General features: G+C 45.4%; 1 protein-coding gene across 2 annotated transcripts in view; it reads right to left on the bottom strand.

Annotated features, from left to right (window-relative positions):
• Window positions 1-902: 902 nt before the first annotated feature.
• CRLS1 (cardiolipin synthase 1) overlaps window positions 903-18,560 on the bottom strand; it is a 293,521-nt gene continuing 275,863 nt past the window's right edge. For both annotated transcript variants that reach the window (XM_069608273.1, XM_069608274.1), the window contains 2 exons: window positions 14,415-14,506; window positions 903-1,210 (listed from right to left, as the gene is read on the bottom strand). In XM_069608273.1, coding sequence (XP_069464374.1) covers window positions 1,126-1,210; window positions 14,415-14,506 — 177 coding nt within the window. In that variant the 3' untranslated portion in view covers window positions 903-1,125. The remainder of the gene's footprint in view (window positions 1,211-14,414; window positions 14,507-18,560) is intronic.

Genomic DNA, 18,560 nt, shown 5'->3' with positions numbered 1-18,560 from the left:
AACAATGGCAACAGTGAGCTTTGTCAGAAAGAGGGCAACATTCACTAAATCCTGTAACCTGGACAGAAGGTTCCCCAAGTAGGCCAGAGCAAACCGAACACTTCAGGCAGAACAAGAAGCAGAAAGCAACCCACTTGTCGGTCCGATAGCACAGCGAGTAGAGCGCTTGCTTTAACATCTGTGCAGAGCCTGCCGACGCAGGTTCGAATCCCGGCAGGGCCAAACTCAGCCTTTAATCCTTCCGAGGTCGATAAATGAGCGCCACACACTGTGGGTAATAAGCAGCGCTCAGATACCTGAGGGTTCGTAGCGCTATATAAATGCTAAATTATTATAATTTAGCAAATTATAATTACTTGCTTGAGCGTAGAACACCAGAAATCCAGATCACACTTGTGACAAATAAAATCTGTCCAACTTAAGCAGATATTTGAATGTATACGTCACATTACAGTATGCAAACAATCTTAAAAGTTTGATGTTCAACAATCAATACCTATAAATATAACTACAATCATTAAAGTACATGCTTAAATCTTTGAAAACACAAATCTAGTCCAGAATATCTGCAGATACTGTGTTCACATAGATTTATGTAGCTTCACAACTACAAACCTATATCATAATTCTTAGAAAATGGTCTCCCCCACCCAAAGCATCCCCTTGACTGATTTTATATAGCCCAGAGAAAAGGACCCGTACTGATGAATGCTTCAGACTGGCATGGTTTATGGTCCATTACTTAATCAATAGAAGCCGGGGATGATAAAATGCTCTATTTGGTAATATTTGACTAATTCAAAGTAGCAGAATTTTATGAAAGTCTTAGCATTAAGTGCATCATGTTGCCACTACCTTATTTGAAGAGCTCATGATTTATAATATGGCAAATGTCAAATGCATTATAAAAATACCAATCATCTTTATTGAAATGTTCCAAAAAACATTGAAAAATCATTTTATCTACAGAGCATGATCAAATTGATTAATGCCAATATTGTTTAGCATCCATAGTTCCAAAAGGATTGAACGCCTTCCACCATTGGTTTATTTTAATTGTGAGCGTAGGCAATCTTTTTCCGATACTACCACCACTGATGGGACACAATAGTCTGCACCAAATGTTCACTTATTTAAAATGTTCACAGTTTCTCGCCCATAGTGGTAATAACTGTACGCAGATGCAGCTGTGGTGAAAGCCGTGATGCACCTGTGAAAAAAAATCAAAGTGTAGAAAAATTAACATGCACACATCATGCAGCTATTTTGATGAGCAATAACAAAACAGGGTAAAAACATTTTTTGAGATAGCAATAGCTACTGAACAAATCGATTTCTGTTTTTCATTGGTGCCTGCAATCAGAGCATAAGTAAAAATAAGATTAGGTGATTTTAATACCTAATGAAGGAAACTGGCACCCTAAAAGTGACAGACCACCATTGTTCTGCAAGATCACCCTCCTGGTGTGCTTTTGTGGGCAGATATGTCCATCAAGTGAGCCACACTTTTGCAAACCAGGCTGATGGAATAGTGGGGACAAAACGTTGTACAAGAAGGGTCGAAAAGGAAAAAAGGAATCCTTTTTCAAGGAGCCACTGACAAAATCTAAGCCACTTGCTCTTACACTACTTCCTTGAATAGAGCATCATTTGGTCAGTTGAATGATCACATCTATGTGTGACAGCAGAACAACGTAGCTATCATTTCACTTTGGCGTGATTACAGCATTCATGACACTGGCTTCCCTTCACCCACATTGTGTGTACCAACACTGGTGAATCTGTTTGCTGCCAGTAGATTTCTGTGTTTTTGCTATGTCACATAGTGACAGGAACAAAAGAAGTCTTGAAACACAGAAAGCCAGGGTTCAGTCTTGTTTTATTTGCAACAAACAGAAGGGTTGGCAAAATTCCTACGGGACTACCAGGATAAAACTAGAATACAAGAGGAATGTAGCTAAGCACAGGTTTGACAATGCTAATATTATCTGGACCCTTAGGGGGCCCTTTAAATCAGTAACACACAATACTCAGGATGGGATGCAGAATCACTCAGGAAGTTGGCAAAAAGTCTCCCCCGACTTTTATTTAAATCGTCTAAAACAAGGAGTTACAACGGACATCAACAGACGTCGCACAGCATTATCGCAACACATTTCATAAAAAGTCTTTTATAGCAAAAACCTGTCATCCGTGACGTCATACTATGTGGCAAACTAAGAAAACCTACAGGGTTTGTAATTGGCTTAAGGTGAACCTCTAAGTATACTTTCTTTAAGGGATCGGGTTGTAATTGGGTCTCTTCAGTCAGGTGGACAACTTATGCCCACCCCTATTGCAAGTCAACTTCATCAGTTACTAGATACACGGTACACCATTGGCTATCAAACTAGAAGGCCCTTTGCTATATGGCCCTCTATTATTGGTTGGCATGCTTGTACCCTTTTCGAACATTCGGCTCACTAGCAGCACGTAAACTAGTACCCCAGGTGGCAATGGGTGGACTTGACCGTGCCTCCCCACCCAATTAGCCCAACATCTCTCATCGTTCATGCCAGCCATCTGCCATTCAGATTGCCTTTGAACTTGTCCTTGCAAAGTATCACTGCTCCTGAGATTAAAAGGGAGTATAGGCACACTTATCGCAGTTCAGGTCTGCACACCAAACTCCTATTTCCATCCTTGACTCATGTGACAGGAGACAGTATGGCGGACCGTTTCGCAGAATTTAATTGTCTTGAATTAATAAACTTGGGACTAATCGTGTTCTTTCTTGCACCTTAACAAGGGCTGGTTCAGCTTCTCACATTCACTGTTCTTCAAGGATAGATAACTGGTTCTTGGCTGCTCCATCCTTTGACACCAGGCCAGACAGCTATTTCAGTCCTTTCCTCGATCTTCAGCTGCTTTCTTACTGCGACACAGCTTTCCTCACAGGTCTGAGTTTACTAAATGTGTAACACTGATGTCCACATTCTATATAATGGCGGCACTGCCTGCAGTCTAATCACTACATATAGCCAGCCTTTAAGATTAGTCAAGTGTCCCGGGAAGGAAAATAGGTGAGAGGGGGGAGCGGACTATACCCCCGAGTCCTGGGACCAGCTAACAGATCACACCCTGTCCCCCCCTGGTATTGGGCAGAGCAAAGAGGGGTGGGGGAGGGGTAAGGAGTGCAGGACCAAACACTGAAGCCCAGACAAGGAATGGAAGATGGGACCAACAGCTCACTGCTGTTACAGGAGGGGCAGCGCCGGTTGGACTGATCAGGTGGTCTGGAGTAATCCATGTGGCAAGAAGGAGTGACATACCACAATAACCCTCGGGACACCAAATAAAATAATTGGGAGCCACATCTAAGTGGAGGTATCATGTCGAATATAGGGGGAGCAGAGATACACAGCTGAGGAAGGACCCCTGCACCTATGAGGGGGCCGGAAGCATAATTTCAAGAGCAGAACTGAAGGGGAACGTGGCCAGTATGGTTAAAGGACAACAGAGGATGGAGAAATACACAGAGGCAAAGGGCAAGATGCAATAACAGGAGGGACCGAACCGGCCCACGGAGTAAGGAGCGACACAAGGTGGAGGAGGTGGGGTGAACCTGGAGACGATCCAGGGTACCAGGGCCTCTCTTGAAGGAAGCATTAAGGAGGTAGGCGTGGATGTATCTTTAGTAAGAGCTGACCTCTGCAACATGTGTGAACGGGTCACAGAAGTGGAACAAAGGGTTAGCACTGTGGAGGATGATATCCAACACCTCAAAAACCAGGTGGCAGGCCTGGTGGGGGTGACCAGGACCTTGGGGGCTAGAGCAGAGGACACAGAGGGCCGCTCTAGATGCTGCAACAATCGGCTGGTCGGGAAGGGAAGAAGGACCCAGTGCAGAGCAGTTTGTGGAAAACCTGGTCTTGAAGGTGCTAGGGATAAAAGTACGGTCTGCATTTTTCACAGTTGAGAGAGCTCACAGGGTGCCGGGTAGTGCTCCGCCGCCGAGTGGCCCGCCAAGAGTAATAGTGGCAAAGATCAGGAGCTTTCGGGACTGGGACGCTATACTACAGGAGGCCCGCAAGGTGCAATTCTACGAAATTGGGAACTCGAAACTGCACATCTTTCCGGATTGCACTCTGGAAGTGAAACGGCAGAGAAGAACTATGATGCAGTGGGACGTCAACTCCGAGAACTGAATTTAAAGTATATGATGTTTTTCCAAGCCAAAATGAAAGTCATATCGGGGGGCGGGAGACTTTGCGTGAAGTCATGGCAGTTTATATCCCCAAAAAAGGTGTGGGACTGGCTAGATGCCTCACCACATGGAGGGGAGTCACAAAATGAAAAAGGGTTGAGGGGGTGGGGGGGCACACACTTGAGCAGGGGATTGGCGATAGCCCAGTGGTGGCCATGATTGCAAGCCAGGGATTTAATACAGATGTGAAAATATCAGGGTAAGGAGGAGGGGGAGATTTGGAACAGGCAGGTGGGAGCAGGGGCAACGTGGAATCCCCCTCCCTCCATAGATGATGCCACTGGCTGCTAACGCACAAGGAGAGGGGAAGAGGTGGGGTATGCCAGTCAAGGGGTCCAGTTTGCTGCGGGGGCCCTACCCAGGTAGGGGACAGCCAAGAGACCAGTTTAGGGATTGGCGGGGGGGGGAATATGGCAAGCTGGAGGAGGATAGAGGGAGGGGGATGGGGTGGTGGGTGCTTGGGGGGATCTGGGCGGGGGGAACCAAGTTGGGGATGGTTAATATCTGGGGTACAGTTAAGGGGCAGGAAGGAAGAAGAGGAATATCGGCATGAAAAGGGATGGTGGAATTGTCAGAGGGAGTATGGGCAGGGATAGAAAGAGGACACTGTGGGTAGGGGACGCTGGAGGGCCGGGGCAAGATATAAAACTTAACCAGTAGCAATGGTGGAGGCCAGAGGTTAGAAAATCGGGACATAGAATGTTTGGGGGCTGAGGACGAGAAAAGAAACAAAGAGTGGGAGAGTGTCTAAAAAGACAGGGGATACAGGTGGCCCTGATACAGGAGACGCACCTGGGTAAGGCGGACCTAGTGGCATTGGTGAGACAATGGGGTGGACAGGCGGTGGGCACGTCTTACTATCACAGGCAAGGGGAGTACTGATCTAGGTGGCGACAGGGGTGCCACTGGAGGTGGAAAGGGTGCTGAAAGACGAGGTGGGGGGGACGTGGTCATGTTGGCGAAGTGGGAGGAGCGCTCAATATGTCTAGTGAACTCATACGCACAAGATATTGATAAGGAATACTTCCCCTCAGTGTTACATATGATACGAGCATTCAGAGATGAAATGATCATATTGGGGTGGGGGGGATTTTAATTGTCATCTGGATACACACCTGGATCAGACAGGGGTAGCAGGGCCTGGCAAAAAACAAATGACAGCGTCACTTCACAGGGGTAATGGAGGAGTTAGACCTGGTGAAAATATGGAGAGAAAGGCATGGGGAAGAGAGCGGGTTCTCGTACTACTCGGAAGCACATGGGTCGTTCTCGTGCTTGGATTATCCATCGACAGGGAGGGAATATAGTCAGCAATTTGAAGAAACAGAATATTTGGGGCGGACTCTGTCGGATCAATCCCCCCTGGTGGTTAATCTAATGGGAAGGGGTAGGGAACCCCCCCACGACGTGTATGGCGTATGCAGAGAGAGGCGTTGGAAGATGGAGCCTTTAAGAACGAGATACGGAAGGGAATTGAAAGCTACTCGATTTAAATGTGAGGTCAGTGACATCAGTAGGGGTGCTCTGGGATGCCTTCAAGGCAAACATAACAGAGGTCTGCCTTTCAATGACGGTGGGAATGAGGAAGAGATTGCAGGAAACGCTACGGCAGACAGAGGAACAGGTGGCGGAATTGGACAGGGAGGCCACAAGGGGAAATCTGGCGGGTGACAGATTGGCTCAAGACCCTAGCAGATCTGGCACACTTTGACAACAGTAGATGGGACGTTCGGTTACGCAGAGAGGGGGATAAGGCGGGGAACCTTCTGGCCTGGCTGATAAATAGGGAAAACTCAAGGCGTGTTATAACTCAAATTAGGACCAAATCGGGGGAAGCAGTGGGTATCCAGGACCGGATTAACAGGGCGTTCACGGAATTCTATAGGTAATTGTACATAAGCAAAGGGAGATATGTGGAAGAGGACGTGGATGAGTTGTTGGACATGATTTGGCTACCAAAACTAGGGGCGGATATGAGGGAAGAACTGGAGGCTCCTATAGAGGAGGGGGATATCCAGTGGGCGGTACGATCCATTAGGAAAGGGACGGCACCCGGTAGTGATGGGTTTCCTATAGAATTCTATTCTGAATATATAGATCTTCTAGACCATGGCTCAAGGTGGTGTATGACGAGGCTTTTGAGAAGGAGGACCTCCCAGAGTCCATAAGGGAAGCCATCATAACAATGAAGAAAGGGAAAGATCCACTGGATTGCATGTCGTATAGTTCCATTGCCTTATTGAATATTGATGAGAAGATCCTGGGGAAAATCATGGAAAACATGATGGCGAGAGTAGTTCCGAACTGGTACACCCCGACTAATGTGGGTTTATTGGAGGGAGGAATATGACAGGCAATATCAGTTGCCTCCATCACGTGATGGATCATATCAAATCCCAGAAGGAGGACATAGTGATTGCCTCCTTTGATGCCATGAAGGCATTTGAGTCGCTGGAGTGGAGGTGGCTATTCCGAGAGTTCGGGTTTGGGGAAAATATTTGTAAATGGCTGGGTCTGCTTTATAACAAACCGGTAGCGATGGTAAGGACCAATAACTGGGTCATGGGGAGATGGTAACTAAGTAGAGAGACAAGGCAGGGGGTGGTCCCCAATACTATTCGCTTTAGCCCTGGAGCCGTTGGCAGGGTTTTTACGACAGGAGATGATAGAAGCGGGGAATCGAAGCGGGAGGGGTGAGGCATATAGTATCACTATATGCTGATTATTTACTGCTGTATGTGAATAACCCACAGGAGAATCTCCCGATGCTGCTGGAGGGGTTAAATCATTTTCAGCAAATGTCAGGCTTTCGAATCAATAAGGCTAAGCCATTATTATTCCCCTTGGGAGGGTTACGTGTCAGGCATGGGATCTACCAGCCGTGGGGATAAAATGGGAGACTGAGTCATTCAAATATTTGGGCATACGGATATTCCATGAGATGGAAGAAACTTTCGTACACAATCCAGGGAGGCAGCTATCGAGCATAAGAGAATCGGTGCAGTTTTGGAAGGACTTCCCTCTCTCCCTAATGGGAAGAGTGGCAATATGCAAAATGGTGATCCTCCCAAGATTGATATATTTCTTTACCAATATACTGTATGTAGCTAAAACTTTTTTTTTTAAATGACGGATAGTAGGGTGGGGGAGCTATTGTGGAACACAGGGAGGAGAAGGGTTCCTTAGCGATATTGCTGAGACCGAGGGCAGAAGGCGGACTTGGCCTGCCAGACTGAGAAATATTTCGTAGCAGCTCAGTTGCAAATGGTCTCGGAATGTGGATAGCCAGGGTGGGGGGGAGGGGGGGGCCTGGAGGGGCTGGTGTGGCATATCGAAAAGTGGTTGAACCGTTATGGAACGCGATCGGGAATAAGGGGACTACAATCATGTTTGAGGCAGTCAGAGAGACATGGAGAAAATATGTTCGGAAGATGGTACCTGGGGGGGGGCCTTATGGGGGAACCTACCATGGGGGGGTAGACCGGAAGCCGAGGGAAGCGATAGGGAGGGCAGGGATACAGAGGCGCCAGGAGAAGGTATGTGGGGTGGTGGGAGACCTGTTTGAGGGAGGGAAGCTGCTGACGTTCTCAGAATGGTGCGTGAAGTTTGAATTACCAAAAGGGACTATTCCTGGCATATGGAGCAGTAGTTAGGAGAGTAGCGGAAATATGGGATGGAATCCCGGAGGAGCCAGAAACAAGTCCACTACTGCGGATACTGATGGAGCAACCAGGGGTGAGGGGGTTGATGGGGGACACGAGGGATCCATGCTTCTACAACGCCCTACAGGAGGAGGAACCTGGGGGGGGGGAATTGAAGGTAAAGGGGAAGTGGGAGGCGAATGTGGGATACCAGATACTGAAGAAGGAATGGATAAAAATATGGGAACAAGTCCAGAAGGTGTCACGGAATGCCAGATCTCAAATGGTCCTATTTAGCATCCTGTATAGGAGATTCAAATTGCGGGCAATAAAAAGGACCCTAACTGATGAATCGCCAAGGTGCGGTAGAGGTCCAGCGGTATTCTGGCATATGATATGGGATTGTCGAATCAATGTGAACTATTGGGTCAAGGTGATTAAAGGGGTGAATGGGTTGTTGGGGACAAAACTGGAATGAAACCCGAGAATATGCATTTGGGGGATCCTTTCAGGGGGAAGGAGGCATAAATCACGAAACAAGAGGGTGAGATTCTTACTAATATTACCTAAAAGCTGCATGGCCATTACGTGGAAACATCCACAGGGACGATCAATAACGCTGTGGCAAGCAGATGCCCGTAGATGGGGAGTAGCCGAACTGGGGACATTGCAAGGGGCAAGGGCTGACAGAGGGGGACTGGGTAACGGCAGACTGGGGCCAGTTGCTGAATGATCTAGCTATAGCCAATGATCAGAAACCACCATGAGATGTGGGGGAAGGGGGAGGTGAGAAAGGAAAAGGGAAGGAAGATCAAGGGTTTGGGGGCGATCCTTCGGGGGATATTGATACACGATGCTAGCTAATCACATGCATTGGGGGAGGCTGATGGGTGAAAAAGGGATTTGTGGAAGTGTCCTCCTGAACTTGATGTGTGGCAAGCTCCTGCTGCAACACAGCCCTCCCATGGACTAGACATTGGCAGAATTGTTCATGTCTCATCCCTTAACACGTACACCCCTGCACTCTGAAGGTTTTCATGTAGCACTCATTCTGATACAAGTTTCACCCATTTAAGCAAAGAAATCAATGACAGACCAGTAGATCTGTCTGGTCAATGGGTCCTTTGAGACACATGGATTATGTGGCATTGTGTACATGTTTGGAATTTGACCACCAACTTGAGAAGAAACTATGGGGAAAAAAAAAATAAATCACAGGAATTGCCTAGTGCACAGAGGGAGGACCGTGGCTCACTTGCATACACTGCACCCGGGACCCGATGATTGAAAATCAAGGTTTCGATAAATACTTAACAGTCCTGAATTGAAGAGGCAGCAATGCCCCAAGGGAATTGAGGCGAGGTGCATTACTGTGCATTTGGGGTGCAGGTGCCAGCACCTCCTCAAACTTTACACGGTTCCCAGAAGGGGACCATGGCCCTGAAGAAAGTGGTCATGTTGATATACACCACTAAAACCAGTCAGCCATATTTCGGGGGTTCCCAGGCCTCCACAATACCCAAGAGGCCTTGTGACAGGAACCTTACTGTATTGCACATGGTGTACACAGCTCCCAAACTATGGAGACTTGTTGTTTTTGAGCTTTATTTTTTTTTACATGTTTGTCCTTAAGTCATAAAACAGGGTAAATAAAAGTAATAATTGAATATCCTGTATGATTCTTAATACCATCTAGGAGAATGGTGCATAACGCCTTCCAGGTGTTTTTTTTAATACTGCTATTCAGCAGTCTCTTTCAATGCTCCAAATAGGTAGGGTAAGCCTCTTCCTCTGTCCCCTAACACTAGATAAGCGGCACACCATCGCACTCTAGGGTTTAGCAACCACAGGAGTGATTAGTGAGAATGGTTGGAGGACACCATAGTTTGTACCCACTGACACGATTGTAAAAGAAATATCAAGAATCGAGACCTGTTTCTGTATTGTGTGAACATATTGGGGTATAGTTACAGGCTAGTTACCCACCCCCAGTCCCCCAGTGTATTTTTTGTCACTTGCTTCTCTGCCATTTCATACACAGAGCAATCACTATGACCTAAAGATGTGTACCAATTTTGCACTGTTTTCCCATTCATGGGTGAAACAGATCGGCCCGTTCAAATAATCTGCTAAGTGTTTGAGATCCCTTCCAAGTAGATAGCAGCGCAAGACATCTTAAGCTGGAGTCCCCAAATCCACATTTCTATTTCAATAAGGCAGTGTTGATTCAAGTATGTGCCACCCGATTGTTCCATATAATATCTCAGTGGTGTCTGTCGGAACAAGAATCATACTTCCCCATGGAAGAGGTAGAAAATGTAAGACATGGGCTTCAGCTAGAGTACATTTATGTACAAGTGCATGACTATTAGGGACCACAAGTCATGAGAGCTCTGTAAACCGCACATGGCTCCCTAGCAAGACGCAGAGAAGTCTGTGGCAACAGTGGTTAAAAGATGCAAATAGAATCCGTAAATGAAGAATAGAAAACCTCGCATTGACCATATAATTATCAAACAAATTCCAGAACTGGCATCGGATTTAACTTCTGATCTTTTTTTTTTTACTCGGAGAAGCCAGATGCAAAGTGTTACACTTCGTTAGGCAGCATGAGGTGCAGAGCTCTCTGAAACCACACAGAAAAGACAGATGGCAACGATTAAAGTATGAAGCTTTGTTAATAAGCCATAATAAGAACTCTGTAGATGAAGGGCACAACCAACCTTTGAGCCCAGAAGAGCACCTAAGATGATCTGCTTTATGAAATGATTGAGACAAGTTGACTAACAAAGATAAAAAGTGAGGACTAGCTCAGAATCCCCGATAAGCAATTCAAAGTAATTTTTTGACTTATTTAGATAAGAAGCTACTGTCCTCACAACTTTAACAAGAACCGGGCACAGGGCTTACACATAAGGGGGACAGTTCAGACCGGAGGTGCACTCTCACTGCTACACAGCACATGAATACCCTATGAAGCTACCCTTCAGAAATAAGCAAGTATATGCCTTTGAAGTTGATGGCATGCCAAACCTCTTGCAAAGTCGTAAGACAAAAAAGCTCAGTCAGGTTACGTCCTCTCATTCATTGCAAAAAGCAGGAATGAAAACTCTTTTGTGGGGATCACCAATATAGCCCCCAAATCAGCAATTGGTCACTCTGCAAAGGAAGGTCCAGAGACGAGTCCGAAGGGAGCTGGGCAGAATGTGGGTTGCGGTATTTTCAAATATGTAGAAAACCACCAAGAAGATCCTAATGAATTTAAAACCTGCTGTCTGTCAGTGGCAGATGCTGGAGGTGGCCACACTTCTTTCCTTTGTTCTGAAATGAAGTCAAAGGAAAAAAAGTTGCTCAATCCATATTCTGGTCTATAGTTGTCCAGAGTTTGAAATGCCATGTACACACCATCTATTTCAGAAGCCTTCGAATCCTTGAAACACTCTTGATCATTCCTTAAAACAAGAGATATTAGGCATGACATGGCTATAGTAATGGGATTTTGCTCCCAATATATGCATGGTTGACTACGAGGGGTCTGCAATGTTTGCTTGCAAGAGGTTTTGCATATAACTCCCACTAGACCTAGCCAGCAGAGTCAATGGTGAAGGCTCATAGGAGTTATAGTCCAAAACATCTGGAGAGCCTCATGTTACAGGCCCTTGCTCTAGACTTCTGAAAACTCCCAGTTCTCAGATTTTACCATGTTAAAAGAGCCCAGAGCGGCACTTTCTACTCGTCTCAACAGTCAGGTTCGTAATACTGAAGATAGTATCCGCATTACTATAAGCAAGGCCAGAGCTCTGGGAAGAGGTGGATGCTTGGGTGCTGGCAGGCCTTCAACTAGCAGGGAGAAACACTGGGCGCAGAGCATTATCTGGATCTACTGTTAGGACTGATTTTGTATACTCTGGTCTGGTGGACAGATGTATAGAAGGGCAACCTATATTGTGACACAAACAACTCTGGGAAGGTGTAGCCAAACCGATTTAGGTAGCAGTGAGAGGCTGTCAAGGCCAAGTTCTTCAGAGGGGGCGAGCTTGTAAAGGGTTCACAATGAGGTCACACAACGGGCATCACAAATTACACTTAGACATGATGTATAAAAGTACAGTTATTTATTTATGGCCAGAACAAATGCATAATACAAATCAGATACTCCTGCAAAGGAAAGGTTAGACAATTATTATGCACAAAAAGGTCCACTGAGATAATCCAGCCCTAAGTTGCCTGGGGCCTTGTGCCCTATTGTTCAGGATACAGTTCCACAGAACTTAGGCTGCAGGAACAAACGCAGGTAGGGTCTCTGGGGTCCAGTGAAGGGTTCAAGATAGACTAGTGCCCAAAATTAGCCCCAACAGTCAGAAGTCTTGCATAGGCAAGCAATGTCATATCCAAAGAAATAGGTTTATCATAAGCCCAGTGACTTATAACGGGAGTATAGGGGTAGGTTAAAAGCTGTGTAACTTAACCCCTTACTCCGAATCTTCCCCAGACTTGGTAGAACAAAGGAAGGGTGTCCTATGTTGCTTTTCCCACCGAAATCTGCAGTCCTCGATTTCCAGGGGTTGCAGTTTTGAGCTCCACTCCGGTTGGTGTCTTTTGCTGGTGCAAGCACTCTCGGTCGAAGAATGGAAAAACACTATGCAGCACCCCTCTCAAGACTGGACTCTGGTCAGTAAGCAGTTGTCGGACGGTGCATGCCATGCACAATGATGCAAACTGATTCAGCAGCCGCGGTCAGACTTTCCCTTCTATCTCGGGTCCCCTTTGTGCTAGGACGCCGACATTTCGCAGGAGGCAGTCTTGCAGTGGCAGCTGTGGGTCGGTGACGTCGCTAGCACATTAGCCCACGTTAGCCCACAAATGAAGCTGGGCACTTCCGAAGGCTGTCTTTGGCAGGGCACAGAGCAGACATCGGGAATGGATGGTTCCTCCACTCAAAGGGTCGAAGCACCTTTGCAGGACTAAAGAACACTAGCAAGACAGGGCTCGTCCAGGACATCAGCAGAAGTTGGTTGCCAGGCCTCCTTCAGTCGGGTCCCAGGTCTCTTTGCAGGTCTCACAGCTGGACAGGATACTTGGCTCCTTTCTCCAGGATCTCTGAAGAACGGGTGGAGGGGTCCTCTTATCCTAAAGCCAGGTAAGAGCTGAAACTCCCACTAGCCAATAGCAGGCCTAGTCCCCAAACACACCCCAGCAGTGGTCCAATCAGGACCACTGACAGGAACTTTCATGCATATCACTGAGGCACACTGAAACCAGTATGTGGATTGGAGTCGGACTGACCCAGCACGCATCCTGCCAGAAAACACACAGCCCTCCAGTAGCCCGCCAAAAGCTTCTGCTTTCCCGGGCATTGGATGTCCTTATAAGGATTTTCGTGGCCTCCGAGACCAGGAACAAAGCTAAAGAACAAGATGGCAAAAGAACATGCGAAATATCTTGTGGCACGGCCATGTTTGGCCAGTAGCCACAGTTAGTAGCCAAATGCGGTAAACACAGTAAAGCTAAAACGAAATTCCCCAAAAAGTATTAGTCTAGGGCAAATCAAAAATGCACCCCATTGCACTGCAGTGTAAGCTACAATGATAAAAAGTTACTACAAGTGATACAAAAGTAACCAAAAGTAGTAACAGGACTAAGGAAAACACTGTTTCCCAGTACCAATAGCCTGAAGGACATATCAGTTTCCCCATAACATATGAGCAAAGGCCAGTGCTTAAGGCTTCACTGTACTGCAAAAAGTGCAGGTCAGATTCAAAAGTAAAAGCAAAATGTTTAGGGGTTCCATAAACATGGAAGGAAACGTGCAGTAAAGAGAAATCTTTCCTAACATCTACCAGACCCAAAAAGGAAAAAAAGGGGTCAGCAAGGGCACCAGGATCAGATTGACTTCCTTGATCAGGTTAGCAAATATTTACAGGGATTCAGTTTCATGAATTTAATAAAGGTACCCACAAACTGATCCTCAGAGAGAATGGTTGGTTGGGGGACATGCGACGAGGGTTCGAGAGGGGTTGGAAGGAAAGCACAAAGTGTCTAACTGGGTCTGTAAACACAATGAAAACTGAAAAGCAGATTAAATGAAATATAAGAATTCTAATGGCCAATATATAGCATATACTCGTAGGGCACAATATTTTGCGATGTACCCTGGTTTTTGGTATCCATACTTATGTGAACAAACAAAAGGAAATGAATAGCACAAACAAGAGAAAAAGTAGGTATTAAGGGACACACAATCATTTCCATGCATAATGGGAAGGCAACAAGCTAGACACAAATGAGCATGACAGTGATTATTGATCTATGAATGTCATTGCCATAAACCTACTATCTTTGAAAAGGGTTGGCTTAAATGATAATTTTAATTCACCAGGCTGGGTATATGTACAAGCTGTAAATATGTGTAGACCTTTCAGGCAAGGAGCACACCATTTTGTGCAAAGTAGTTATCCAGGGAAAAACTTGACATTACTAAATGTTGTAACATATTAGGGACCATTTATTAAAAAGGTACTACTCACCATAATGCCTGGAGGTATACACTGTCCACATAATTGAAAACTGGAGCTGCCAAGGACGCTGCTACCAAGATTAACTGAACCCCTGTATTCATCTAAACAGAAAACACAACCACAATGCTATGAAAGCAGAAGTAACTTTTCATCGTCATCTGGTTCCAATGTATTTAAAAAGCATTCTCAGCAGATGTGATTGTTAAACAAAGAAAATCCAAATAATACATCATTCACAGGTAAGCATCGTTTCATGTAAATCCGTAAATAGCAAATGTATTTATTTTAATTTTCTTCTTAAGTGCCGAAAGCCCACAGGGAGGTACACATACACAAAGACCAAGAAAGAGAAAATACGGGACAAACAGGGCAAAATGATTCAGTACAGGTCTGGCACACATTTGGCACAAGTCAGGGGAGGCTAATCAAATAGAAATGTTTTTCGTTGTATCCTAAACGTTGCAAGGCGTAGTTCTAATTGTAGTGAGTTCCTGTGTAAAGTAGTTAGAACAATAAAAGAACAGCCCAAACCTCTGGGAACGGGCAGTAAACCGCCTGAAACGGAACAAAGATGGCGCTGAGGAATGTAGAGTTTTATTTTGTCTTTGGGAAAAACACAGGCGTTGCCAAAAATACACCTGTGGGCCACAGAGTGCCGTGAAATGTACTCTTGCTACCACACTCATCCAGTGAAGTCCCTTTCTAGCCTGCGTAATATGTACTCTCCCTGAGACATCAACAACACAAATTGCGTCATTTTGTAGTGTTTGAAGGCTCTGTAAGCTATTGTTACTTGCTCCAATCAGGTGAACAGTACAATGATCAATATGTGGCATAATTGCCCTAACCAAGGAGGCACGATTTTTCTGAGAGAAATGGTTCGACATGCCTTTGCACGTTCAAGTGGTACTGAGCGTTCTCTACGATGCAGTCTACCTGGGCATCAGAGTTTAGCGAGGCATCAATATGCACTTAGCTTTGGTCAAGATTTTAATCTGGTTCTTTTCAATAGACAGATGAGAGTTCTCAGGATGTAGCTTCGATCTTGCTTGCGTCGACCCAAAGATCATCAGCTCGGTCTTGGCTGGATTTAAACACAGCCAATGTCGGGCCATCCATCTTTTAACAAGATCATAGATGTTCGTAAAACAGATTGAATCAGAGGCGTAATCACCACTCTGCTCCATAATGAGCCGGGTGTCGTAAGCATAGCTGGAAAAATGAGCATCAGAGATGGTAAGGAGGTGACACAGAGGCCTGAGATATAAATTAAACAAGGTGGGAGACATGAGCTTTGTGAACCCCCAAAGAGAATTTGCTTTGGGCTTGAAGAGACCTCTCACCAGCATACACGTGAGCTTCTATTGCTCAGAAACGAATGATTCCAATCCATTACCTCACTAGAGCACCCCCCATAGGCTGTTCGGCAAGCCAGCAAACGGCCGTGTTCAACCAAATCAAACGCGGCTGATAACTAACAAAATGAGCAGACCAGGTTTTCTCTGTTCCATGAGGTTCAGCATATGTGTTTGGAGCTCGAGTAGGGCACTTTCAGTTCTGTGGTGGGCACGGAAGCCGTATTGTTTGGGATGGAAGATATTAGCATTTTCCAAATGTTGCACCTGAGATGTGGCTAATTTGTCAATAACCTTCAGCAAGAAGAGCAAGTTCGTAATAAGGCGCAGATTAATCCGATCTTTTAGGCAGTAACCAGGATTTTTTGGGCAGTGGTGTCACAGCTACATATTTAATGATGTCTGGTACATTGCCATGATCGAAGGATGAGTTAACAAATCAAGTCAGAAAAGCGGCAAAGATATTGGGGTTTTGCAATATAGGTTTAGGGGAGAGGATCTTGCCTGTCCAGTGCACGGGCGCATAGATTTAAGCACCACAAGCATTTCATCCTTCGATATATGACTGAAGGAGAAAGAGGAACCTGTTCTTTTCTTTAGGGTAGGCTAGGATTGGAGTATGGCTAGTACCCTTCATGAGATCGAACATTTGTGTGCGGGCAGTTCTGATTTTTTTTGCCAAAGGCCTGCTGGACCATCTTACAGTCCTCAACGGTAGGTGGTGTGGATAAGGGCTGCAGTTTGGGTTTTTCAAGTTTTCTATAAAAACTTTAAATAATTGTTTGGAATTATTCTTGGCAGCCTTTATTTCTTGATTGAAAAAAATTAGTTTTGCCTCGAACGAGATAGTTATATGTCTTTTGTAAAGTTTTCAATTTTTCCTCGTTTTTCCTTAGATCGAGATGTTCTCGATCTACGTTCAGCCTATCTTTTTTCCCTTTTTTTACAAGCCAAAGTGGAACTGTACCATAGTTGTTTACACACCCCATCTCTGATCATCTTGGATTTGAGAAGAGCCACTCTATACAAGAGATGGTTTAATGCGTTATTGTTCACCTCTACCAAGATTTTAGGGAGATCCGTGTCTGACGTGAGAGCCATCATATGATTGAGACACGTTTCCAAATCAACTGGAGTTATCCTTTTCAGGTTTCTACGAACAATCCTTTTTGGCTGATTATGCACCTTAAAAGTCTTGTTGGGGAGACCTGTATCACACTCTACAAAGTAGTGATCAGTGCAGAGGCACGGTCTGGTGTTTGTAATTGCCATTATAATGTTTCTGGTGGCAACCCAATCCAAGATGTTGCCACCAGACTGTTGACTGTGTTAAGGACTACACAATCTAAATGTTTAAGATAGCTTTTAACTCGTAGGCGTCCTTGTCCTCAGAGTTACCCAACCAGTGATGTATGTCTCCAAGTAGAATTGCAATGCAGTTAGGTTTGTTTAGGGGGCTAAGTAGATGTGTAAGTTCTTGTGTAAAGGTTGGCATAGCTCTGGGGGACGGAAAATTAATATGAGATAAAACAGTAATTCTCATTAGGAAGGATTTTTAGACGAATAATTTCGCAATTCCCACATTCAATGGGACATTCAAAAACATGTAGGCCAGATATGATCAGAAAAGCCACACCTCCACCGATACCATGGGCACGGTTTTTCCCATAGAAATTATAACCTGGGGGAGTGGCCAGGTATTTCTTGGGACAACAGGAGTCATTGAGCCAAGACTCTGTTACATTATATCCACATTCTCTTCCTGCATATGTTCACGTATATCCATGGCATGTTTGCTAAGCAATCTAGTATTTAGTAAAGACATTTTAATCACAGCAGAGTTAATCGGTTCTACCTTGTGTGGGGCAGGTTTTTGGTCATTTAGTTCTACACTACTGGTGTCTCTAATGTTAGCTTCTGTGAAGTTTACTCTATCCGTGGGAGGGCAGACTGTCGTCATATATTTGATGGGTCATCCCTATAAGGCATTCAGCTATACATGTGTTGATTAAACGGCCTAGGCCGGTAGCCGGATCGCTAGTGATTGGGCTGGACACCATGGGCAGGTGGTCTTAGTTTATGGCATCTGTTCCCTGCGGGCTAGATTCTGCTTGTGGGCGCACAGAGGTTTCATAGAACCTCTTGGTAAGGTACTTTTGTACTATTTTGTCGCGTTTTAATTTCTGAGCCGCGAGAAAAAAGTCAAGGTGGGTCCCATATTAAAAACGCGGTACAGCAGAGTCAGTGAGTAGTTATGAACGTTTCTGGGTCTTAACGGCGTCACACATCTGGCGCGGACAAGCTTGCTGGTCACGTGCCGGGGCTCACGCGCCCGATTAGCACACAAATAGTCCCTAGAACTAGAAGACCGTTTTTTCTTTTACCGAGAAGTACCAGCCTGACGACTGGGAATGTTCATGAGCATGTGAATCCATGCCAGACCCAATGATGGAGAAACAAGAATTATAACTAAGTTACTCACCATAGTGAATACTGTACTACTAGCTCCTTTCCAACCACAACCATGGGATGACAGTCCAACAGAGGGGACCAGAGCAGCTGTGCGCAGCAAATCATTTGAAAACGTAAAGGTTGGCATGCATGCACAGGGGCATTCTTAGCCAAACCCGTCCACCTGACATTTTCATAACTGAGAGTTAAGTTTAGCAGGGAATGTTGGGAGTATGATAGAAAGGACTCTACGAGTACAAGAGTTAGTATGAAGAGCAATTTGGTAACGCTCTTATGTACCTTCCCCTTTCCTCGATCCTCATGGGAGATTGTAGAGGAACCAGAAAAA

This window comes from Ambystoma mexicanum, chromosome 4q (genome assembly GCF_040938575.1).
Source record: "Ambystoma mexicanum isolate Mex_15411 chromosome 4q, UKY_AmexF1_1, whole genome shotgun sequence".
NCBI lineage: Eukaryota > Metazoa > Chordata > Amphibia > Caudata > Ambystomatidae > Ambystoma > Ambystoma mexicanum.
Note: the sequence above shows the minus strand (reverse complement) of the source record. Positions and strands in the feature narration are given on the sequence as shown.